The sequence below is a fragment of the Alternaria arbusti genome (assembly GCF_024043155.1).
Source record: "Alternaria arbusti strain BMP 1465 chromosome Unknown scaffold_1, whole genome shotgun sequence".
NCBI lineage: Eukaryota > Fungi > Ascomycota > Dothideomycetes > Pleosporales > Pleosporaceae > Alternaria > Alternaria arbusti.
The window spans coordinates 4,027,327-4,050,760 of NW_026249941.1; the positions used below are offsets into that span (position 1 = coordinate 4,027,327).

Sequence of the window (23,434 nt, forward strand, 5' to 3'; positions counted from 1 at the left end):
GATATCGGGAAGAGCCGTACGACTTGAACAACGCCGAGGCCATCGTATAAATCACCAGCTGCCACCATCTTTTGAAGATCAAGCCAGTCTCCCGGCTCAAAGACTGTCACTCGCTTGACGCCCCTCGCCGTTCATTCCTACATCCATTCTCTGTCAGCACAAGTCAAAATGTTCAACATTGCCATCCAGCTCCTTGCCGCCGCGAGCGTCGTCCTGGCCTCCCCCATCAACCTCCAAAGCCGTGCTGTCATCGCCCACGATGCTGTTGTTGGCTTCCCCGAGACAGTCCCATCTGGCATTGTAGGACAGCTCATGCTGAAATACAAGCCCTACCTCAAAGTCGAAAACGGCTGTGTTCCTTTTCCCGCCGTCAACGCCGCTGGTGACACCGGGTAAGTCAACCCTAATCCAGAATGTGAATTCTTCTAACACCCTCCAGCGGCGGCCTCCAACCCACCGGCGCCTCAAACAGCGGGTGCAGTTCCTCCCCCGGCCAAGTCTACGCCCGCGCCACCGCCCACAACGGCGCCTACGCCATTATGTACTCCTGGTACATGCCCAAAGACAGCCCCGGCCCTGGTCTCGGCCATCGCCACGACTGGGAAAACGTCGTCGTCTGGCTGTCTGCCCAGTCCACCACCGCCACCATCCGCGGCGTCGCCATCTCTGCTCACGGCGACTACGACAAGGTTACCAACCCCAGTCTCACTGGTACCAGGCCGAGGATCGGGTATAGGTCCATTTTCCCGGTTAACCACCAGTTGATTGAGACTACGACTCAAGGTGGAGAGCAGCCGTTGATTGCATGGGACAGCATGACGGCGGCGGCGAGGAGTGCGATTGAGAACACGGATTTTGGTAGTGCGACTCCATCTTTCCGTGACAGCAACTTTGGAAACTACCTCGACGAGGCTTTCATTTGAGGGTTGGTGTAGATAGCAGTACCTAACATAGCATCTCATCATGACATTTGCTCAGTTGCAACCACCACATGCCTTGTTCACCAATGTAGTGCTTGATTACAAAACTATCATTTATCTCATCAACCGTCTGCCACTAGACCCCACCTCATACAAGAAAAGAACTGAACAGGTCTAGAGCCTACATCGACGCTAGGTCACCTATCTAGTAGGTTTACATGTTGATGTGGCTGCAGGCCTGTTCGGCGTTTTTCTCGATTGACGTGCCCCCTTCAACGTTGCAGCCTCCGTATCGGTTCACCTTCCAGAAACCAAGCGAGCTTATCTTGAACGAAGTCGAAACAATTGCCGAAATCCAGATGCTATCACAAACTATTCTCATTCGTATAATCAGTCTCTATCGACCGCTACTAGAACTAAAGTCACGCCGAGCCCCACAGCATAGAATATGGAGGGTATACGGGCCGAACACAAGCCCCATCCGTATCAGCAAGCCACACGCATGAACCACCACCTCACGGCTCAAGCCGAATACCCAGGAGGAGGACCCGCCGGCGCCGTATACTCCGGCGGCGGAGCCTCACCAGCAGGCGGTGCAAAGCCTCCCGTACCCGCATTCTGCTGCTGCCCTCCAAGCACCCTCCTAAACGCCTCTTCACGCGCCTGCTGCAGTTGCAACCGCGCATGCTGTAGCTTCGCCTTTGCCTGATCGACCTCGCCCTGCAGCCCCTTCTCCTGCGCCTCACGCTGTCGGATAATCTCCCCGCATTTATTCCCCGCGCGGTCGACCTGCGCGATGGACTGCTTGACCTGATCGTGCATTTGCATATCGGAGAAGATGTTGTCAAACACGACGTCGCTCCATATGCTACCCATGGCGATGTTGAGTTGACCCAGCCCCGGTATCTCAGGCGCGACCTGCTTGACCTGTTGCTGTAGCATGCGCACTTGTTGGATGGAACTCTCGGCGCGCTCGAGGTAGTTCCGCTTCTGCATGCTGGCCATTGTGCCGCCGCCGAACATGTCGTATTGCGACATCCCGTATGCGCCGTCGAGGTGTTCGCGGGCGGCAGACAGCTTGACAGACGTCTGCCCGAGGAGGAAGAGGATGTGGCGCTCGCGCTCGAGGCGTTGGGTCAGGTCTTGGACGTGGGCGTGCGCGGCGTTGCAGGCATCTTCTTTGCGGTCTTCGTCGGGGAACTCGGGCGTGTGGCCTGCGAAGATGGAGTTGTAGAGCGCGTCGAGGTCCGCTTGGAGCGCTGTGTGGCGTTGGGCTTGCGATGCGATTTCGTTCTTGCGTGTCTCGGCTTCGGCACGGAGTTGTTTTGCGTAGGCGAGTTCGTCTTCGGCGCTCTTTTGCTCTTGGATTGCGTCGAAGTACTCTTTTTCTTCTTTGGCGGCTTTCTCGGCGAACTTCTCCTTCTTTCCGCTGGCCTTGTGGGCGAAGCGGCGGAAGTGCGAGTCGCGGTACTTTTCGTGGTCTTTCAGCTCGCTGGCTGTTTTCTGTTTCAGGTCGTTGACACGCTTCCTGATGTTGTTGATTTGCGCGTCGAGATCAGCGATGTAGGCGTTCTGCTGCTTGAGCTGTGAGGGCGCCGAATCTGTGTCCTCAAGGCCACGGAGGAGTTCCTCGTTCCTCTGCGCTGCCTGCTGGATCTTGTTGTGGATTGACATGATGAGATGAGCTATGGGGTACTAGTTTGTGAGTTGTGATGCGAATGCGATCGGAGGTAGCCTGATGCTATATATCTAGGAAGCAGCGAAGCACAGCCTACCTAATCGACTCGTTACGGCAAGAGATCATGGTGGTACTGCTTGGCAGTCGGCCTGACGGCACGAATACATGGCCTTGTCTTAGGCTATTGGGCGCCTGATTATGAACCAAACTGCTGTCTTTAACGTGGCTGGTGGTGTTGAAGCGGGGCAGATTCCAGACGTCATCGGGAGCAAGGCTGAGCTACTATCTAATGCGGTCTAGCCGTATGTGGCGCAGGCTGCTGAGCCTCAACGCACTAAGGCGGCGTGGCAACGGCTATCTCGCATTTTGGATCTCATGCTGGAATCCGGGGTGAACGATGATACAGTTGCAAACAGCAGCGTCTTCGTACAAGAGATGGTGAGGGGTATCCCCAAGTGGAGACGGGCGGATGGCAAGAATAGCCGGGTTTCCTCCAGACGGAAGGAGGTGCCTAAGGACACCGCACCGTTGCTCAAAGCCCCACCTCGGACGCCGTGGCACAACTTCGGGTGTTTGGTGTAGCATCGGATAACCTCAAAAGCTCAACAGCGTCAAAAGAAAGCTTCCTCTTGATTTTTTGCATATCAGTTGATTCTCAGCACGCCAACAACCCGGCTTCAACATGGCTACCGAAAAACTACAGACATACTCGCAGAAGCCCCGCGTTTTCATCTTGTCGGACATCTCGAATGAGCCGGATGATGCCGAGTCGCTATGTCGATACCTGCTTTACTCCAATGAGTTTGAGACGGAGGGTCTTGTAGCTTGCACAAGCACCTGGATGAAGAACAAAGTGCACCCAGAAGACATGGGGAAGATTATCAATGCATATGCCGATGCTGTCGACAACTTGAACAAGCATGTGCACCCGAACTGGCAGTATCCAACGGCACAACATATGCGTGGGTTGATTCGCAAGGGCGCCGAGGTAAGCTCCATTCGCTAGACGCAGCACGTCACGTGAGTAGCGCTGATGGTGTCTAGACTTACGGCATGTCAGCCGTCGGCACCGATATCCCACTGTCTCCAGGCGGGCAATTACTGTACGAGCGTATCGTCGCACCCTCCACTCAGCCATTGTGGATTCTTTGCTGGGGCGGAACAAACACACTCGCCTCAGCACTGCTCAAAGTAGACGACGACTTCGAACCTGAAGACTCCAAGCGCTTGCTCTCACGTCTACGCGTCTATGCCATTTCCGACCAAGATGACACAGGTGCATGGATCCGCAACAACTTCCCCGACGTATTCTACATTGCTTCCATCCACGGCTGGAATCAGTATGGTTTGGCAGCATGGACCGGCATTTCCGGCGATAAGTACTACGGCTTCGATGAAGGTGGCCCAGATTTCACCAAGATGGAGAAGAGTTGGATCAAGGAGAACATTCAGATCGGGCCACTCGGAAAGGCGTACCCTGACTATCTCTACATCCCGGAAGGAGATACCCCGACATTCCTCTACCTTATCCAGAATGGTCTGGGCGTACCTGACTGCCCGAACTACGGGTCATGGGGTGGTCGATACGGACGGACTGATATCAGCACCGAAGGCCTGAACAGCAATCACTACAGCGATGTAGTGGACAGGGTCAAAGTTGGCGACAGGACGTATACATCCAATCACGCGACCATCTGGCGCTGGCGCGACGCTTTCCAAAACGACTTTGCCGCGCGCATCAAGTGGAGCATGGAGTCTGATTTCGCAAAAGCAAACCACCACCCCGTCATCAACATCAGCGGTTTCAAAGGCTTAGCGCCTGTCCAAATCACCGCTGAGGCCGGATCAAAAGTCACCCTCGACGCGTCCGCTACATACGACCCCGATGGCGGAAAGCTTACATTCAAGTGGTGGCATTATCGGGAACCCACAGCGACGCAGTGGTTGGTTTATAGCGAGGTTGCGCAACTTGTGATCAAGAAGCTGGACGATGAGGGCAGGAAGGTCGAGGTCAGGCTTCCGCCTCCGGAAAAATGCGCGGTCGAGTTCTTGAGCAAGAAGCCGGTTGCTCAAGGTCAATTGCTTCATCTCATACTTGAGGTCACGGATGATGGCACGCCGTCACTAACAAGCTACCGGAGAGTGTTGATTCAGGCGACGAACAAGGAGCTGAAGGGAGGTGCAAAGAGCGCTGTTTCTATTGGCGATGGGATGAAGAAAGCGTAGCATCTCTTGCAGGAGTAAAATAGTGGTATGCTTGATCGACTCGGTCATAGCCAATCAAAAAGTACATCTTTCTCGGTGGCGAAACTCGTGAGGGTGAATTTTGGGCGAGTAATTCGACATCCGGGTGACATGTACGACACCGTAGCACGCGTCGAACTACTAGATTCTGAACCAACAGCGTGGGTGTGTGAGTCGCTGTCAAAGACGCGGCGCGTTCATAGCGTACTGCAGACAGGAATTTGGTAGTTGAAAGACCCTGGCGCCGGGCCGCTGACGTCATGACACACTGGCGCAGCGACTTACAACCGCCAGTGACAGCCATCGGTCTTGTTACTGAAGGGTTGCGCCGAACGCAGAAGGGATAACCCTACATGCTGTAGAAACTACGTCTCGCGTTCCTGTGGTCAAAACAGGTTGTCGGCTGGCCACACACGTGTAACCACGGCGATCTTGTCGATCGTGCATGACGTAGCGTATTCGCACTTGAGCTGTCATACTAGCGTTGACCCGTCAAACCAGCCTCCTGTCTAGACTTGCAATAACATTGACTGATTGCATCAGGAGGAAATACCACCAAAACAAACACAACAAAATCGAACCGAAGCCAGTCGATTTAACGAACCAAACATGGGAGAAGTTCACGTTGGTGGCGGACAATGCAACGTCCCCGAACATGAGATCAAGCAGAATGCAGGCGTGTCGGCGCAAATGGCGCTCCAGGCGGGACAAAAGGCGTGGGAGTTGAGGCAAGCTGCGCATGGAGCGGGCGACGCGAAAGCAAGAGAAGAAATTCTAGCGAAGGCGATTAATAAAGAAATTGAAGCAGAGTCATTCGGAAAGGCGGCAAAATATACACAGTCTGGTGCTTTCCAAGGTCTCGCCGCTGGTGCCGGATTGGGGGTGCAGCCAGGTGTCACCATTGGAAAGCTGACCGGCGCGCTCGTTGGCGGCACAGTATCCACAGTGACTGGGCTGCTGGGAGGAGGTATTGGATCGGTTTACGGTGCCATGAACGGCCCAATGTGGGACTTAGGACAGATGGCAAGTCAAGGTGTTCAGGGTGTCGTTGGCGACTTCCTCCCGGATGTCAAATCGACGCCATCGCAGAAGAAGGCCTTGGAGAAGATGGTTATGCAGACCAAGGACACGCAGGCACCATCTAAAGAAGAACTGGAACAGATGAAGAATGACGCACCGGATATGATGCCGCAGACCTGGTCGCAGTCCGCGAAAGACATGACTGCTTGGAGGCCGAGCATGCCGTCGGCAGTGAAGAGTGCGGGGGCTGGAATTGCTGGAATGGGGGCTGCGATGAACCCTTGGGGAGGCGGAGGTCAACAGCAACAACAGCAAGGTTCATCACAGCCCAAGCAACAACCTCAGAAGCAAGCACAGCAAGCGCCAAGTCAACCCAAACAGCAGTCTAAGCCCCAGCCTCAGAAGACCTCTCAGTCGAAACCATCGCAACCGAAAACAAACAGCACACAACCGCCAAAGCAAGAGAAGCCCCAGTCCAATGAACCAGTGAAAGAACCCCCCAAGCCCCGTTCTCAACGCCCACCCACAACCCGCGGCCCCGCAAACCCTCAATCATCAACGCAATCCACTCCACCCTCCCAACAAAAGCAAACCCAAAACACACAACAAACACCAGCCAAGTCCTCATCACAGAAATCCCCATCCACAGCGAACAAATCTGCAAACGGATCCGCTCAGCCAAAACGGGTGTCGTTCAGTGATAACAAAGAGAATAACGCGCCGGCTGCGGCGGAGAAGCAGAAGAGGAAACCCAGGAAATTGGGGCAGCAGGGTGGTGGGAATGCGAATGGTGCTGGTGGAGGTGGTGGTGGGAATGGGGGTGCGGCGAAGAAGGCGCCGAGGAAGTTGGAGCCCAGGAAACCTGCTGCGGCTGCGTAGATGATGGTTGTTGTGGAGGAAGAGAGAAAGTAGCAGGCTGGCGGAGACATTGATGTATTGAAGGGCGTTTGAGGAGCAGAAGGGGTAATGTAGTCATAATATTTGGTTCGTATGTAGGTGTTTTGCATGCGTTTTCGGCGGATAGTGTAGCGATAGAATGGTTTTAACAGGACACATACATATTTACGAACAGTCCTATGCATGTGCAAGGTTCGCTGATGGGAGCGTATTGTCAGAGGTACTGTGAGGTCATTGCTGTCTCCTGATGTTAGCCAGAGCATGGCAAAATCACGTGGACGACCTAGTGTGTACTTCGGCGTAATGTGCAAGATAAATTTGAGGGTAGAAGTATACATTGCCTTAGGAACTGACTAATTAACACGATTTGATGACCTGTTTTCTGCAAAAGCTCTCTTAAAACCACCATCCTTCAAGCGTACAAGCAGCCTTCGACTGGCTGCTGAACTGCTTTATCGCTGAAAGAGCAGTGTCCGGCTTGATCCTTGGTACCCTCGATTGTGACACCCCACTGCAACGGGCGCTCGACAATATCCTCCAGAACCTCAGCCTTTCCACCGTTCCTGTTCTTTACATGACAAGCCGCACTGATAACTGCACTGTTCGTGCCTCTGAGTGGCATGCCCGTCGGATATTTACAAATCCCAGCGAGAGCCAAACAGACTACAACTAAGAGACATCCCATGACAATTGCCGCGATGAGCGCTGAGTCTGAAAACCCTATACCAGTCACCGAACCTCCCGCGTGATGCAACCAGTCTCGAGATGTCGGCTCTAGCACGCCGTTTTTGTAAATAGCAATGGGTGCGATGAACAATGTCTGCGATATGAACCAATGCAGTAAGATGCTTGCGACAATAAGCGGGAGGCTGAATTTGTATGGCAGAGAGAGGAAGTATGTAGAGCGCTGGGTAGAAGCTGGGACGGTGACACGAAGCGCAGCTCGTTTATGTACGTAGCTCGCCCATTCGCGATTCGCGAGCATCGTCGTAAAAAGCCCGTTGTAGGTGATGTATAGAAGCGATATGATGACCTGAGGCGCATTGGCCACAAGAACGTAGGGTACAATGGATTTGGAACCGAGGTATAGATCGAGGATAAAACCTGATACCGCCAGAGTTAGCACTTTGCAACACGAACATGGTAGAGGCTTGCAAATGGGTAAAGAGTTCGGATGAGGCACTTGCAGCGAACTTACGGAAATTAACGTTCCCAAAGCCATTCCACCGGCAAACTTGGTCGTCTTTGAACGAGGAAGCACCTGGATCTTCGCACATTACCCAGCGACGACCCATGCTGCTATAAAGGTATAGGGCTGTAGCGATGACCACGGAATATCTAGAGTCGGTCAGAATCTGTGTTGTACCAAGAAGAGTGAGGTGCGTAGTCTTACGAAAAAAGCGAACAAAACCAGCGCTTGCCGCCGACAACACTGTACCAGCGAACATGATTGCCGGTTTGGTGACGATGTATCCTCCGCGCTTCCGTTACCTCAAGAGCCTGTTTCATATCGTGACTAGTCATGAGACAGCAATCTTGAGTTGAAATATCTGGTTCCAGGATGAATGTCTGGATCGCGTCGCCGATCGTAACGATCGTTTCTTGATTCATCCACCTAAGTATTATGATCATGAGAGTCACCTTCAGCATGTTACAGGCAATGACAATATACAAGATGCTCTGATTGAGCTGTACTTGGCACCGCTCGGGTGAGCTTTCACTCAAGCAATCTGCAAACATATAAGTGAGACACGTAACTACCAGTCTGAACGAACTTACACGAGAGATCAGAAATAACTTTCGGGCCGAAAAACATCTCTGTGACGTCCATCTTGAAGTATTTGAGCGAGCTGTTGTCGGTTCTGTCTGAACCCTCGGAGTGATTCTTTGCCACCACAGCGACAAGGTTGCCAGCCCTTATGAAGGACATCTGATAGCGATGAATACACTCAGTGGCAGAAATGTTCTCAAACGGAGATGTGTCCAGATACTGCTTGTCCAGAAATTTGTCCTGGAGATCCTGAACGTAGGGAACATACTCATCATCACCGTCTCCGAGCTTCCATCCCCCCCTCGTGGTGAGGAAAGACTCTTGTGTCAACATGAAGTCGATGGCGTTCGTTGCTGTTGTCTGAAATACAACTGAATTGTATCTTGCCCTAGTCAATACATTGGAATTCAGAACATAAAGCGTACACTTACAGAAGATGCAAAGGCATGCTGCTTATAGCGAGCAATATCCAGACAGCGAGCCTCCTCCTACTGATGTTGGGTAGATTTCTCAGACTCAAGACTCCCACATCCAGCGACTTGCCCCTCTTGTGAGCTTTGTCGATTTCTTTTCTCGTTGGAGCTACAAGTCGCTGTAAACAATAACTTGATGCACCCAACAAAGAGCTACTCAGTACATTGACGAGTAGTTGAAGACCGGTTGTTAAACGCGATGCAAACACACATTTGCCGGTGTAGATCGTAGCACTGCCGTCGTGTGGATCACCGGCCGCAGCAGCTACTATGGCGCATATGATATTGAAGAATAGGACCAGCGATGAGCCGATAATGGCGAGAACAAAACCGCCGCGCCAGCCGCTGAATCTGGCTTGACGTTTGTAAGATAATAACAGGCTGAAAGTAAAGGAAGAAAAAAGGGTATTTGGAGAGGCAGTCATCTTGGATAGTAGACCGGTGCTTGCTGAATGATGCCTGAACGGCTACGGGCCATTATGTATCCATTGCTCTTCCAGCGTTGGCGTGCACTGTCGCCAACACAGCCACCATTCACCAAACACGATACAGTTCGAAGGAAGACGATGCATCCAAAAATAAGCGGTTGCTGCATTGAGTAACCACAACGTTGGTCACAAACCTTCGTAGGGGCCAAGCACAGAGTAAGTCGTCGAAACAAAATGTACTCGGCGAGTACAGGATTGGTGATAGGTGGCCCCCAGATTGTCTTATCGGAGCACGGGCTCATGACGGCAGGTCAATAGACTTGGAAGCCTTCGAATAAGGGCCAATACCTGTGCGCTCCATTATTACTGCATCTCTCCAATTGCGTTGACGTGCGCGAACCGTACCTTCGGGTTCGGCACAACGAGCACTGCCCGGGCATGGGGTAATTCACCCAACCAATGGGATGTTTCGTAGGATCAACACACGTAAGCCGGCCTGCGACCCAAAAAAGCTCCGCACGTATCAATGCCGTGGAACTGCTTACCAGAGACTTTGCCACATGCATGGCAATAGGGGAAACGTTCGGATATTTGGCGTATCGAATGTCCACCGTTTGATTGGCTCGATTGCGTCGGTTTTGGAGCGGCATCTGCGGTACTATCTCAACCTTTGGCGTAAATTGGTGTGAATACCGCATCGGCAGGCTTTGACCAAATTCATCGGCAATGCAGCCCTCTATCGCCACTGCTGCCTGCGCTTTCCTCTATGCGGGTACTTCTTCGCTGCGCCTTCCGGATTAATTTACAGTGCAGAGCAACGATAACCCCCATTTTCAACCCGCGCAACCACCATGGATCTTTCTCATCTCCTCTCGTCCTCACTAGCGCCAGTGCAGGAGACTCTCATTTCGTACCTCGGCCCGAAGGAGTTCGCGACATTGGCTGAAGTATCCACAGGCGTTGGCACTGCGCTCAGCGGCGGGCTTCCTTCATGCTACCAAAACATTGAGACAAAGCTCAAAACCTTCTTCGGGGATCCCAAGGCGTTCAGACAAGTTCAAGCCAACACCGGCGCGATCATTGGCGGTGACTTTGCCCGCAAGTTCATTGCTAACGAGCTGCAAACTCCCGTGCAAGAACTATACATCTATACACAGTACTCAGAGGTTAAGCCCTTGGACCTCCGTACCCCGATAAATGACTTCCTGGAGCAAGAACGCTGGGTCGCTGATGAGTACAACAAGACGGGCCTGGCCATATTTCGAAAGCCACAGGCTGAATATGATGGATTGACCATCTGTGTCTTGGATTCAATGGATTCTCCTCTCTTGAAGTTGCTCAACGCGGCTTCATCTACCGCGACATTGAACTTCATCACTTCGAACAGGGCATACTCTTTGTTTCCGCGAACGACCTTCATCGACAAGGAGTGCTACGTATTACAGAACCTGGCGGCGAATAAGGCCGCGGGTATGGTAAAGCAACATGGTGATTGCCTTCGGGGTTTGACATGCGACGGTATCCAGACTCGACTTCTGCATTGGGATGATAAGCATACGAACCTTATTACTCGCCCCCGCCGTGTCGGTGATAAGTATACGTATATAATTGAGCTCGACGCCGCAGGTATCGATTGCAGCATAGTAGCGATACCACAGACTGTCGTGGAGTGTTCTACCTTCAAAATCAAGCTCTGGCGTTGGAACAGCAGAGATGATCACGAAGGGCCGGTATCACGTTATACCATGAGTGTGATTGGAGTGGATAGTGCTGTCCTCAAACGGTCCTATGTCGTCTTGCGGGAAGACCAAAAAGATGAATATGAGCCCGACCACCCGGCACCATCGAGGCTCTATCAAAAGACGATCCACCTTGTATGCCAAATCCGTGCATTGACGATATTAGAGCTTTCCAAGTTGCCAGAGAGCGACCGCCCGATCGAATACAACAACATTATGGATCCGAGGACTCGCGAGACGTTCGAGTGGAAAAGCACCAAGGTACCAGAGACGTGGTCATACTACGACGACGACTTTATGAAGCAGCTGGGGAAGCTGTGGAGGGAGCACGAACGCGACGAGATGGAGAAGGGCGATGATCGGACTAGCCAGTAATAAGAGCGACTGGAGGCGAAGCCGGAGCAAGTTGGCGTTTCGTCGGACGAGAGCGAGGATATAGAGGTTCGTTGGAGAGCGGTTAGTCGCGCGTGTGGATGAGGTATGTTTGCAATAAAATGGCGTCAGTGCGAGTTAAAGAACTCGTAGATAACTTGTGGTATAATGTCAGTCATCCAGCTGAATTAGCGTAATAGATAGCGGTAGCCAGCGTGAGGCGGAAGAACAATTAGCGTTCTGAACCCAAGCCTTCCATATCTGTTTGTATGATCGTTCGCAGTTGCCTGAAGGTGGCATAATTTGACTCAATGATAAGCTGCTATGCTGATGATCGTGCGTACTGGCCGATGCGGGTTCTTTGTGACGAAGCGGGTGGCTGAGCCTGAGATCGGAGGTTGTCGTATGATCATCCCAACTATGCGCAACCATACGGGGTGTAGATGGGATGGATTGGATGTCGACGCGATGACGCGATGTGAGGTGCTGAAGTGAGGAGTCGCTTCCGTGAAGAGGAGAATGTTGTCAGCCAAGCCGCTAATGTCCGAATGCGGTTGTGACGCGTTCAGTCGCGCCGTCGACGCGTCGGAACTTCATCAGCAACACCCGCCGCTCTCTACCACCAAGGCATTCGCGCTCCGCCCTCCGCCGTGATGGATCTCATTGCCAAGGCGCTCTTGGTACCTCAGGATGCTTATTGCGCTTCACGACTGCTGTTTTGGGAGTTCCCAATTCACTGTCAACGAACTACTGATCGACAGCAACCAATGAAGGACCCATTCACAATGCCGCCTTTTGTGAAACTTGCGCATCAGTGCTATCACGGTTCCAATGGGTGACAGAAGCTCTTGCAGAACGATTGAGCTATTCTTTTACATACTTTACGACAGTATTTAATTCTGCCTTTGGAAAGTACATATCTATCGTTTGAACATTCTCCAGCCGACGTCGGTATCAGTGTTGTACTTGCATTCATCATAGCCTCACAGCGTACAGTACTTCCCCCATGGATTCTCTCGGCAGCAAGCAAACATCGGCGAACATAGCCCTTGAGTCAACTGTGCTATCGCGATGCTTCATGTAGCAAACTTGCGAAGATGATGAGATTCACTCAGCGGAAGCGCCTCGACAGGTTAAAAACATGTGTGAGATTTTCCTTTCCACACATCACCAGCTTACAACCTCCCAAGCTCTTAGCTAGTCACTCTTTCAACTCGACCGATCGAAATCCGGGTGATACTCGCAACCTCTCCTCGACACATCGACCCTGTTCACCGAAGGCACTATGTCTCAAGACCACTACCAGAGCGGCAACAATTCATTCGACGATAGCCTCTACCTTGGCATTGGAGGTCTAGACATACCATTGCTCCATGAAGCTCAATTTCAGACAACTATGGATAACGAGGGCGCAGTGCTGTCTGCCAATGGCGACCCTGTGTACTTTGCTCAACCTGGCATACAAGACTATGGCATAGGGAACTATCAGCCGAATGAGGTTCCTCTATATGCACCTGACGATGGTCAGCATCAACACGGGTTCGATGGATACAGCCAACCCATGCCCGAGCAGCCTTCATCCCAATATTATGCAGGTACCCCACCTCCTCGTTATTCTTCCATAGAGCCTGCCAGCGCTACGAATACGCCAACACACTTGGTGGACGTAGACTCGCCATTCGACCCCTGTTACCGTTACATGACACCCAGCCCACCGGCACCCTGTCAAGCTGATGCAATAACTCCAGTTCAACCCAACCATTTTGGACTGAAATTCCGGAATCTGGCAGAAGCGAAGGCTAGCATGCTCAACCGCTATATCGAAAAGGACTGGGTACCGCCTGCTAATGACAGCACTATTCCGACTACTGCCTATGAACGCGCTGGACACGTCGCCGAGCTACTAGAAGCAATGAAAGACACTTCCACCTGCCCGGACAAGCAAGACAAGGGCCGATTTCTAAAACGATTGACTCCAGGTGCCAAAAAGGCGATTTACAAAGAGCAGATGGAGAAGGTGTGCTGGCAGCTAGTTGCCACCGCTGAGAAACTACATGTCTTCGGCCCGAAATCATTCTCCATCTACGACTCGACACCTCTGGAAACGATGTGGTCATCACGCAACCTTACCTTTGGTGAGCGTATAGAAAGTCTCTGTGCGCTCTTACGGCTTTCCAAGAGCCGGTGCTTCTCGCTGCTCAAGGGTGAGAATCTTGAAACCACTGTGGGTGCGGCCCCTCAGAAAATTACGGGCACGATCCTGAATAATGGACAGAATGAGAACCGCCAGAAGTATATCGCAGAAGGTCGGGTGAGTATGAAGGGGAAAAAGGCAACGACGTCACCGGAAGATCAAGCCTCAGACACGGACGGTGATGAGGAACTCGATCCAAGTGTCGCAATGAGCCTGCCTTCTAACGAACCTGAGGAAGAGTTAGATCTAAATGTCGCGACGATCCTGCAATCACCGGAGCCTCTGCCACCTGCCAATGTTGAAACGAGTATTGTCGGTGGCTTTCAATCGAACAATACCCAGACCGTCTCTCAGTACGCGGGCGACAATGGCGGGCAGTACGAGAACAACCAGCATGTCACTGGGAACTCTTACCATCATGGCCCTCAACCTGTCTTCCATCACGATCGGCCCTCGCCTGGGATGCTATCACCGAACATGCTTTCGCCATCCGCCTCGTATGCCCCGACTCCAACGCCATCGATGCACGGAATCTATTCCCCAAGCACGCAGCCATCGCCGGTAACACCTTGGACGCCGTCGCCGTCTCATGTGCCGCACACGATCCAAGGCTATCCGTACACTGCGTACCAACACCCGTTTGCCATTCCTAGACCCAATCGAGTGTTGAAACGCAATGCCGAAGACGCGCAGCTCGGCATGGGTCCATATGCACCGGTTCAGCGCCCACGATTTGATGATCAAGAGACCTCCTGGCAATGAGCCCGGACCTATTGCGGAAGAGGATGAAGCTGTAGGGTACTATTGTAGTGGCAGCTGGTTTGTATGAACCTAGTCTGCATATTGAGAAACTCGGCATTAGACAAAATCATGAATGTACATCAAATGCAGTCAAAGGAAGTCCTCTCTGCCCCGAAACTTTGAAATAGCCATGCCCCTATCGTCCGCCAATTTCATCAAGAGCCCTCAGCCGCGCACGGCTTTGCACTTCTGTCGAGCCAATCCCTTATTACATGCGGAAGCTTCCCGTCCTCAGCCCCTAGAGCTGGTAAGAGGTCTTCTTTTGCTCTGCTTTCATCTAGCAGCAAGCTCATGTCGAGCTTCTCCGTTTTATTAGTCTCCATAAACTGCTCCCTTAGTTTGATTGACCACCAAACTGTTCATTATGTGAGCCTATAAATGCGATGATGTATGGAACGACGAGTCACTCACGCACTGTCTGGACGTAGCAATTTTTCCACTTGTCTCTGGCCTCCTTCAGGAAAGACGCCGGGATCGGATCTGGCGGGCAGATCCACTCAAAGAAGTGTTCCGTCTCAGGTGTATCCTCGAGACTCATAGTGTATTTGTACCACCAATCGCCTTTTTCTTTTGTCACCTCCCACCCAAACGCGTCTCGGCAAGCGTCTCCAATGCTTTTCTTGCTCGCCCAGGCGTCGATCTTCCTGCCATCCCAGACAACACATTTGACCCTCCACATATCCTTCACTAGCGCAATATCCGGATGGAGCTTGGCCATCTCGACCGCCTCGCGCGTTTGTTTTGTGGGCCGGCAGCTTTTGACGGCTTCTTCCAACTTTTCAGAGGCAGCTTTTTGTTCTGGGGTGAGTGTCTTCTCAGGTTCTCTAAAAAATGGCATTTTGACTAGGATGTAAAGCGTGCGACTTGGGTATGGAGGGTTGAGTAGTGTCAAACTGCTTCTCACAATGTTATAGAATAGAGAAAGATCGAAGTACCACCGATTTATAGTCCAAAGGGTATGAGCCATCATATACAATGACTGGATTGCCTCTGTTTGCTGTGAGTCGCATTGCCTGGCAAATGATTATCAGCCGAATGACCCATCTCTATCGGGAGAAGGTCGACGTCGCACATGAAGTACTGAAGGACCAGTCACCGCGTGGTAATCGTATTGACTGTGACGGCACGGTACGTTACCAGTCGACCGAAGCGTGCCGTGTGACGGGAACGGCGATGAATGGCTATATGTTGCGTGAGTCGTAAGCGCATACATGCGGCTACCTTTGGATGTTGAATGAGTCGTATCAATCCAAATTACGCGATCTGCCAAGACGTGATACCAACACCCGACGATGGTCGTAGAGAAGCTAGTGCGCTTATCAGCGATGACTACTTCAGCTCACACACGTCTTGGGTAGTAGTCAGAACGAGGCTCGCGCAGGAGGAGGAGCTATGTGCTTTCTCCTGCCAAAGGTCTTTGCTGAGACGGAGGCGTAGCTGGGATCTTTCGACTATCAGCGAGAATGCGCTGGGTAGCTGTCCGAGAGATGTCATGAAAGCTGGCAGTAAGAAAGGCGCCGCAGTGGTGGCAGCAGCTCCCTTTGTGAAAATTATTCGTCGCGACAAGATTCGTGTTAAACAATGTGTTAATGATCTTAAACCGTATACACCCGGTATCATCCGTCTTGCCTCAACGACGTAAGAGTGACATATCCCACCCTTCATGAGCATCATCAAATGTGCTATCCTCAGGACCGCTACCAGCACTTTTTTGAATCCAATCGTCTATGTCGTCTGGGAGGAACTTGGGGCACCAGATTTTGCAAGTTTGAAGTTTCCCAGCATATTTCCTTGGCAGAAGCAGGCCTTTCATATCTAACGGTTTGTCTTTGTTGGTTGCGGCGAATGGCCTCCGCAATTCCATCGCCCACCACACTAAGTATCGTCAGATTTTGAGCCTCAAAGCAACGATATGGTTGATCAACTCACGTCCTCGCTGAACGGTACAAGTGTGCCACCTGTCTATGTTTTTATTTTCGTTCAGACCACTAATGAACATGACGCTCCACTGGCTAGGGGGAACGATCCATTCCAGCCACACTCGGTTCCACGCTCGCTCTTGCTTGTTTTCCTTGTCATAGAAACTTTCGCTGTACTTGTAGGTAGGGCCGTCTTTTTTGTCGACTTTCCAACCGAAAAGGGTTTGGCATTCGTCCGCGATAGTCTTCACACTGGTAAAGAGGACCATCTTAGTTCCATCCCACAAGACGCATTCGACGCCCCAAAGAACATCGACGAGTGCAAGACCGAGGCATTCTTTAGCTTGTTTCAAGGCTCGTTTTGGTTCTGCCGGCCAGATTGGGGAAAGAGCTTGAGCGGCGCTTAGTCGGTCCGGTCCACCCTTGAGTTTTAATTCATCCCGGGCCTTCTTGAGCCTATCCTTTTCAGTCAGAGGGTCTGAGTTACCGGACATCTTGAAGCGATCGTAATGTGTAGCTCTTTGATAAGATAGTCTGGGGGACGAAGACGTTCTTTCTTCTGGGAATGTAAGAGGAGAGTATGTCTACATGTCGCCGACCCTTTCTTATAGTCCAAGTTGTCATCGTCCATGATGCGAAGGTGACTGCGTCGAGTAGGTATCACCAATGAGTCGCGACCTCTAGATGTGAGCGTGAACCGCGCGCACTGTCGAGAGGTGCCACTAACGCACTACATTGGCCACACATGACCCAATGCGCTCGTCAAGGAAGAGTATCGGAGCGCACATACCCGGTTTGTAAGAGTCAGCATTCTGGATGATGAGAATTCGATAGTCGTTGCACGGCCTCGCGTACACGGGCGGGTGACGAGCGCCTTTAGTAGAAGACGCATGTTGATGGACGAGAGCGGCACATTCGACACAGTCAAGCGCTTGTTCATCTCATCCGCGTCCTCACTCTTCTTTTCCGACATCGCCTCTGGCCCACTCAGGTCCCTGCCCCTCTTCCTGGTCTTTCGCTAACTTCTTCTCAAGCTCCAGTCTCGCCTTCTCGCCGAACTTCTTTTCCCATTCCTTGTCTCTTTCTTTCTGGGGCGCCGCGAACTGCGTACTCAGACCACCTCGACTCTTGACTTGCATCTTCTTCTCCGCAGCCTCGTTCTGCTTCAATTGCTCCTCAGCACTTTGGATCCTGCGCTTGAGGCTGATCTCAAACATGTCTCTTCCTTTGTGCCTCCCCTTGAGCCCGTTGTCGTCCTTGTCGAAGTAGACGGCCCAGCGCAGACCTTCCTTGCCCCACGGTGTGTCCGGGTCTTCGTCGGCGCCATCCCATTCGTCAATCGCCATGAAGCCCTCCCAGCCTTCGAATGTGAGGTGCGTCTCGTCTTCAGTCCAGTCCCAGACACCGACATGATGCATGATGCTGCCGGTGCGGTTCGAGTAGCGAAGCTCGTACGTCTTTTTGTCGCAGTAAACCCAGTTCAGCATCGGCGGGTCGTCGCTGATCGTAGTGACTAGCCCTCTTTCCGGCGGACTCCTGTCTTCATCTGGGTATGCAATGTAAAAGCCTGCAAATGGATGCAGAGGCTCCTTCCCTTCCCCATCTATCCCATCCGGCCACATGGGCTTGTTATCCGCATCCCTCGGCACGACCCAGACTTTATCGTGGCGCACGACGAGGATGCCATTGTCGATTTCTTCTTTCGCTATCGGATCGGGGTCGTCGCAGGCTACGAGGCAGTTGAATTTCCACATGCGCGATTCGTTGGCGGCTTCTTCATTCTGCTTCTTTTGGTGCTCGACACCTTGCGCGACGCCGGTCACAACAGGGATGGCGACGACGCAGCCGCCGAGGAAGATACTGAGAGGAAGCGCCATTTTGGAGATGCGGTCGAAGGGTGCGATATATGATTCAGGGCGGTGGCATCGTGGGGGACTGGAAGAATGCACGCGATGCACTTCAGTCCACGCGAGGTGGGATGCGAAATCGCGCTGCGTCATGATCGGCGGGGACCTTTCCGCAAATAGTCTAGTGCGTCCTCCCGTCACTGCCGCGGTGCATCTAACTTCGCGGAACGACACCTTCTCAACTTGATGTAACCTCCACAGTCAGCGCCAAATTTTATCTTCGTCTCCAGATCAAATTGTATTTTTTGCGTCTGCTCGGTGTACGCGCGCTCCACGAGACCGCCATGACCAACCCCAGCTTGCAGTTGGCTCAAAGCGCAGAGAATTCAACACATCCTAGTTGCTTGTTGACCAAACGAGATTCATGGTGAGAACTATGGTACGTCCTCGTTCTTGCGTTGTGTTCATTGGCTACGACAGTAAATGCAGCGAGTCTGGTTGGTCGGCTGCGCCCACTCATCCAGCCGACCAGAGTTCAGGATGGATAGTCGCGTAGAGTCAGAGGTCCAAATTGTACCATGGAGTGAACCGTAGATTCTGGTAGGTTTTCTGCTCATATATAATATGTACTTGTCTCTTGTAAACTTCATCTTCTCATCTCATCCCATCAACATCTTCTCCAACAAAATGTTTTATCACCTCCTAGCAAACGTCGCCGACGCATTTTGCATGCACCCAGACCACCTGGGTGAAGATTCCACTCCGCGATATACACCGTCATCGTATTTGGCTCTAAAACATCGCAAAGCATCCAAGAAGCCTATTCGAACCGCCCGTCCATCACAGCCGAGTGTCCCTAGAACTGTCTTCCGAGCGAGAAGCCCATCGCCATGCCCATTCACCCACCAGCCACTAGCGCGAGAATTGAAGCAGTTTCCGGCATACGAAGAAGACGAAGACGACTGGGAAGAGTGGAAGCGGAATAATGGCAAGGTCACAGTCAATGGCCATGACATTGACCACTGCATTCGACACTGCGAACATCGCATATGTCGCTCCATCACCGACAAAGACAGGAAGCGCGAAATCGAGCCTAAAGCATGCAGATGTTGCAGGCGACTTCTCATCCTCGAAGACACCAGTTTCAGACAAGAAAGGATATCGCATCTTCGACTCCAGGATATTCTGGCCGCCCGAAGAGCATACGAGATGACCAGCCATGACAAGACTGTTACCCTGGAACTAGAATCCACCACCGCCCTAGTCAAAAAGATGCGAAGCATGGGATATCTTGATATCACAAAATATCTCCGCGGATCCAAACACTTCACGAGGAGCACCACACTCTACCCCACGCAGTACCTCGCTGCTACTCGCGCAGCCAACGTCCTCATCTCCAAACTGCTGCACTACCTATCCATCACGCTATTGCCCCTTGAGAACCAAACCCGCACTCTGACCATCGCTGATCTAGTGAAAGAGATGACGGAAGTCATGCGTCTGGACATCTTCTGGTGGGTATCTGAATGGTGTTTCCGCAATCAGGTGGAACGTAGGGATAATGCCATGGAGAGAGCGTGGAAGTTGAAAGGGTGCTTTTGCTTGGCGAGAAGGACTTGGGTTAAGGGAACGATGAGTAGGGGAGTTGGGGTGCTGTTTGATAGGATGGAAGGGATTGTGGAGATGGTAGTTGCGATGCTCTTGTGGTGGGATGGAGAGATGAAGACGGAGAGAATGAAGAAGACCTGGTGGGAGTTTGAGAGCTGTGGGAGTGAGGAAAGCAGCGAGAGTGGAGAGAGCAGTGACAGCGAGGAGAGCTGCGATTTTACCTGGAATTAGTGTACTGGATGTCTCGTACGCCTGATCAGTATCGTTACATGCAATTGAAGAGTGAAAGCTTCCGTGTGCATCCACCGCCATCAATCCGTGGTCGAGCAAACTCGAACACAGCGCTCAATACACACTCCATATACGCACAGCGCCTCTTTACCTACCCACATAACCATCTCAACCAACACCATTGTATTTCACTCCCTCTCCCGAGCAAACACCAATCAAGCACCCTTTCACCCGCAATCATGAAGTTCACAGACGACGACTTCCTGTCCACATCCCCCACACCACCTCCACCTCCACGCTCACACCTCCGCATCCAAATCCCGTCCTACAGCCTGCGCCTCCCCGTCGCCCCACCATCCCCCCTCTTCGACGGTATAAACGAATACACAAACACCCACCGCTTCCCCACCTTCCAAGACGTCCTCAACATCCGCAAGAGCGTACCGCCACCAGAGCCGCATTGTACACTCCATTGCAACCACGGAGTCTGTGTGAAACAGATGGTAGAAGAGTTTGGTAGTCCGCTATGTCAGTGCGTTTTAGAGGAGGAGGAGGAGGAGTGGAGTGTGGAGTGGTACCGACCTGCTATGGAGCTTGAAGAACTGGATTTGATGTCTATTGCTCAGAACACCGAGAAGTTTAGTCCGGCGCAGGTAATCGATATCCATATCGAGGACGCGATGAGGGTCGTTGCGTACCTAGAGCCCCGCGCCGTTACTCAAGCGATCGACGACGGGTTTCTAAGACGCGCTATGCTGGCTGATTTTGGCCAGGATGAAGAAGTCACGACAAGGGATGCAGTTCACAGGTTCTTCTATTTGATGAGGGTATACTTCGATCGTACTCTTCATTCGCCGGGCCACCGCGTTGTGAGTATCGAACAGCTGCGCTGCGAGTTGGACGTGTATGTTTGGACGCTGCTGGTTGAGTGGGTCATGAAGTATTGCGACCGGGAGACGCAGCGATTGGTGCTGAAGCATGACGGCCCGGAGTGCATCTTGGACGCCACGTTTGGTGCTCCTGCGGAGGTGCTGGAGCTGTGGTATGAGTGTGTTGAAAATATTGTTGGGGTACTGATATGGCGGGATGAGGAGGTTAGGTGGCGGAGACTTGAAGGTGTGATTGGGTTTTGTGTTGTGTTGACCATGCTCTTCTTATTAGTCAGTATCTTGCTTTGGGGAAGCTTGGTGTCGCATATCTGATAGCGGTAAGGCTGAGTCAAAGAGGAGGGTTCTTGGTATCAGCATTTAGTTATGAGGGTTCTACACCAAACCGCACTTTGGAAGCCGATACGATTGCGGCGTATCATTCCATTCATGTCAAATACATGAGCTCATCTTTCCACGTACTCAGCATGGGGCAGATCGCTATCTGAATGTGCATATGCTGGAACGAGTAGGCCTTCATCAGCCCAACAAAATGCAAACACGCAGCAATCACCACAGCGATGTGGAAGATCTGGTGCGATGAGAGCCACAGGTCAAATTTGCCTTGTTTTCAGCACTCTGGGAATCGCGTCTGTCTTCTGTTAGTCCAGCTATCGTTGAGCGTTGTAAGGCACGACTACATACCATAAAGGGACCCAGACTAGCCAGGCAGACGAAGCCGCAAGCCAACCCCCATCGTAAGCCTGCCAACTCATCCATTCGTTCCCAACCATACAATTGAATACCCCTCCACAGCGGAAAGATACCAACGGCGGCAAAAGCGACGAAAGGCGGAACTACAAGGGCCTGTGCCTAAGACTTGGAAGCCAGAGGCGAAGCGAAGAAGAGCAGCATGATAGCGCCAAAAGTCGTGAACTATATTTCACGTCAGCAGCTTTCAACCCATGTCGTAGCACCAAATCAGCTTACAATAAGCATATAGGTGCGCATGAGCTCTACCTCGCAGGTGAACGTGTAGTATAGCGTCGCAATCAAACTGCCCCAGATAAGACACGTGATGCCCGCAAAATCCAACTGCTTGCCAGCCGTCGCCACAGATTCTGAATGGTCGAGGACGATGTGGTACGTGACGGAGAACGACATGCACAGTACCACACCGCCGAGGAATGCAGACAATGCCAGTAAATCACCGGTGCGCGGGGAGGGGAACCAATGTTTTGGGCCGCCTAGTTGCGGTAGGTTGTAGGTGGTAAGAAGCAAAACAATGACTAAGAAGAGTAGGTGGGTGTAGATGTTTCCGGTCTCATTGTGGAGGTATGTGAGGCTTTTGATGGATTGGCGGTATGAGTTGCGGGCGGAACGGTATTTGGTGACGATGTATTGGTTTTCTTGACGCCATCCTGGTAATTGTCCGTAGTTGACGAGCGGATTCTCGATGGAAGGATCGTGCTTTTGCCCTACAGCGGTATTTTCTGGCCCTGATGACAACTTCTCGGTTCGATTGCGCATGTTGTTCTTGGTGATCGTAGTCTGGGCGATGTACTGCTGCAACTTCGAGCGGTCGTAGCTATAATAACTGATACAACCCACATCTTCTCGCAGATGACGTCTGCCACGATTGTGCTAAAACAGGTACAACAATTGGCGTCGCCTTGGCTAAACATTGACAGCTTCTTGGAGTATACTCCGGAATACTCCTAATGGTAGCACGCTCGACTTGTAGTCGCATTTGAAGGCGAAGTAGCCGGCTGCTCGGCAGTCTTAGGTTTGCTTAGCTCAATGTTCGACTGGTAAACTACCATTAGGCCGAATCTGGGGATGCAGTTTGCTTGGCGCACGATTGGGCCTCTGGAAACCGTTGGGCGGGAATCCGTACCGTTGCCGAAACTCCGTCGTTCCAAGGCTCTGGAAGTCTAGAACCTCATTCTCGACGTATTGACTGATCTTTGGATGGAGGACTGTGTGCTTGCTGGACCCGAAACTGACTTTCATCTGGTTAAGTTGTGATGATACGTCTCCATATGATGTTGCCACGCCACCAAGTCCAAAGGTATCAGTGCCTTGCCGAGTTTGTATTGCTAGACTCTGTCGAGTAAGGGTGCCCCGAGAGCTTTGATCTGTTCGCTTTCGCGTTGCTCAATCGTCTGCCAAATGGGCTGTCTAGCAGCCGAGTTGCGGGAGGTGCGTTTGCTCTAAGAGAGACCTCATACCTACCTCGCTGCGTCTGGAACCGCTCTCCGAAGATCTCGGCGACGCAGGGTGAGAATTGAAATTGGGTGAAGTCCAGCCATTGCGGTACCGGTAAGCTAGTATCATCATACTGTGTGCCAGTGACCCTTGTCCAGAAATGCGCATATGTGGTACGAAGAACATCTATAGTCTTCTCGGTGAACGCTACAGCCTGT

General features: G+C 52.0%; 11 protein-coding genes across 11 annotated transcripts; 7 read left to right on the top strand and 4 right to left on the bottom strand.

The window, feature by feature from the left end:
- Positions 1-168: 168 nt before the first annotated feature.
- Positions 169-923, top strand: J4E86_001461 (uncharacterized protein; the record flags this gene model as incomplete). Its single annotated transcript, XM_051442028.1, has 2 exons — positions 169-392; positions 440-923. 2 exons carry the CDS (start codon positions 169-171, stop codon positions 921-923), a joined length of 708 nt encoding a protein of 235 aa, XP_051308199.1.
- Positions 924-1,442: 519 nt separating this feature from the next.
- J4E86_001462 (uncharacterized protein) lies at positions 1,443-2,594 on the bottom strand (the record flags this gene model as incomplete). The annotated part of the gene is made up of 1 exon (XM_051442029.1): positions 1,443-2,594. The coding sequence occupies one exon, from the start codon at positions 2,592-2,594 to the stop codon at positions 1,443-1,445; it is 1,152 nt and encodes a 383-aa protein (XP_051308200.1).
- A 686-nt stretch (positions 2,595-3,280) lies between these two features.
- J4E86_001463 (uncharacterized protein) lies at positions 3,281-4,824 on the top strand (the record flags this gene model as incomplete). The annotated part of the gene is made up of 2 exons (XM_051442030.1): positions 3,281-3,586; positions 3,643-4,824. 2 exons carry the CDS (start codon positions 3,281-3,283, stop codon positions 4,822-4,824), a joined length of 1,488 nt encoding a protein of 495 aa, XP_051308201.1.
- Positions 4,825-5,451: 627 nt separating this feature from the next.
- On the top strand, positions 5,452-6,741 carry J4E86_001464 (uncharacterized protein; the record flags this gene model as incomplete). The annotated part of the gene is made up of 2 exons (XM_051442031.1): positions 5,452-6,100; positions 6,179-6,741. The coding sequence occupies 2 exons, from the start codon at positions 5,452-5,454 to the stop codon at positions 6,739-6,741; spliced, it is 1,212 nt and encodes a 403-aa protein (XP_051308202.1).
- A 1,775-nt stretch (positions 6,742-8,516) lies between these two features.
- Positions 8,517-8,863, bottom strand: J4E86_001465 (uncharacterized protein; the record flags this gene model as incomplete). The annotated part of the gene is given in 2 exon segments (XM_051442032.1): positions 8,517-8,524; positions 8,539-8,863. 2 exon segments carry the CDS (start codon positions 8,861-8,863, stop codon positions 8,517-8,519), a joined length of 333 nt encoding a protein of 110 aa, XP_051308203.1.
- Positions 8,864-10,282: 1,419 nt separating this feature from the next.
- J4E86_001466 (uncharacterized protein) lies at positions 10,283-11,545 on the top strand (the record flags this gene model as incomplete). Its single annotated transcript, XM_051442033.1, has 2 exons — positions 10,283-10,901; positions 11,079-11,545. 2 exons carry the CDS (start codon positions 10,283-10,285, stop codon positions 11,543-11,545), a joined length of 1,086 nt encoding a protein of 361 aa, XP_051308204.1.
- Positions 11,546-12,827: 1,282 nt separating this feature from the next.
- On the top strand, positions 12,828-14,498 carry J4E86_001467 (uncharacterized protein; the record flags this gene model as incomplete). Its single annotated transcript, XM_051442034.1, has 2 exons — positions 12,828-14,233; positions 14,390-14,498. 2 exons carry the CDS (start codon positions 12,828-12,830, stop codon positions 14,496-14,498), a joined length of 1,515 nt encoding a protein of 504 aa, XP_051308205.1.
- A 2,911-nt stretch (positions 14,499-17,409) lies between these two features.
- Positions 17,410-18,333, bottom strand: J4E86_001468 (uncharacterized protein; the record flags this gene model as incomplete). The annotated part of the gene is made up of 1 exon (XM_051442035.1): positions 17,410-18,333. The coding sequence occupies one exon, from the start codon at positions 18,331-18,333 to the stop codon at positions 17,410-17,412; it is 924 nt and encodes a 307-aa protein (XP_051308206.1).
- A 657-nt stretch (positions 18,334-18,990) lies between these two features.
- Positions 18,991-19,865, top strand: J4E86_001469 (uncharacterized protein; the record flags this gene model as incomplete). The annotated part of the gene is made up of 2 exons (XM_051442036.1): positions 18,991-19,821; positions 19,860-19,865. The coding sequence occupies 2 exons, from the start codon at positions 18,991-18,993 to the stop codon at positions 19,863-19,865; spliced, it is 837 nt and encodes a 278-aa protein (XP_051308207.1).
- A 516-nt stretch (positions 19,866-20,381) lies between these two features.
- J4E86_001470 (uncharacterized protein) lies at positions 20,382-21,264 on the top strand (the record flags this gene model as incomplete). Its single annotated transcript, XM_051442037.1, has 2 exons — positions 20,382-21,184; positions 21,237-21,264. The coding sequence occupies 2 exons, from the start codon at positions 20,382-20,384 to the stop codon at positions 21,262-21,264; spliced, it is 831 nt and encodes a 276-aa protein (XP_051308208.1).
- A 617-nt stretch (positions 21,265-21,881) lies between these two features.
- J4E86_001471 (uncharacterized protein) lies at positions 21,882-22,538 on the bottom strand (the record flags this gene model as incomplete). Its single annotated transcript, XM_051442038.1, has 2 exons — positions 21,882-21,944; positions 21,999-22,538. 2 exons carry the CDS (start codon positions 22,536-22,538, stop codon positions 21,882-21,884), a joined length of 603 nt encoding a protein of 200 aa, XP_051308209.1.
- Positions 22,539-23,434: the final 896 nt, after the last annotated feature.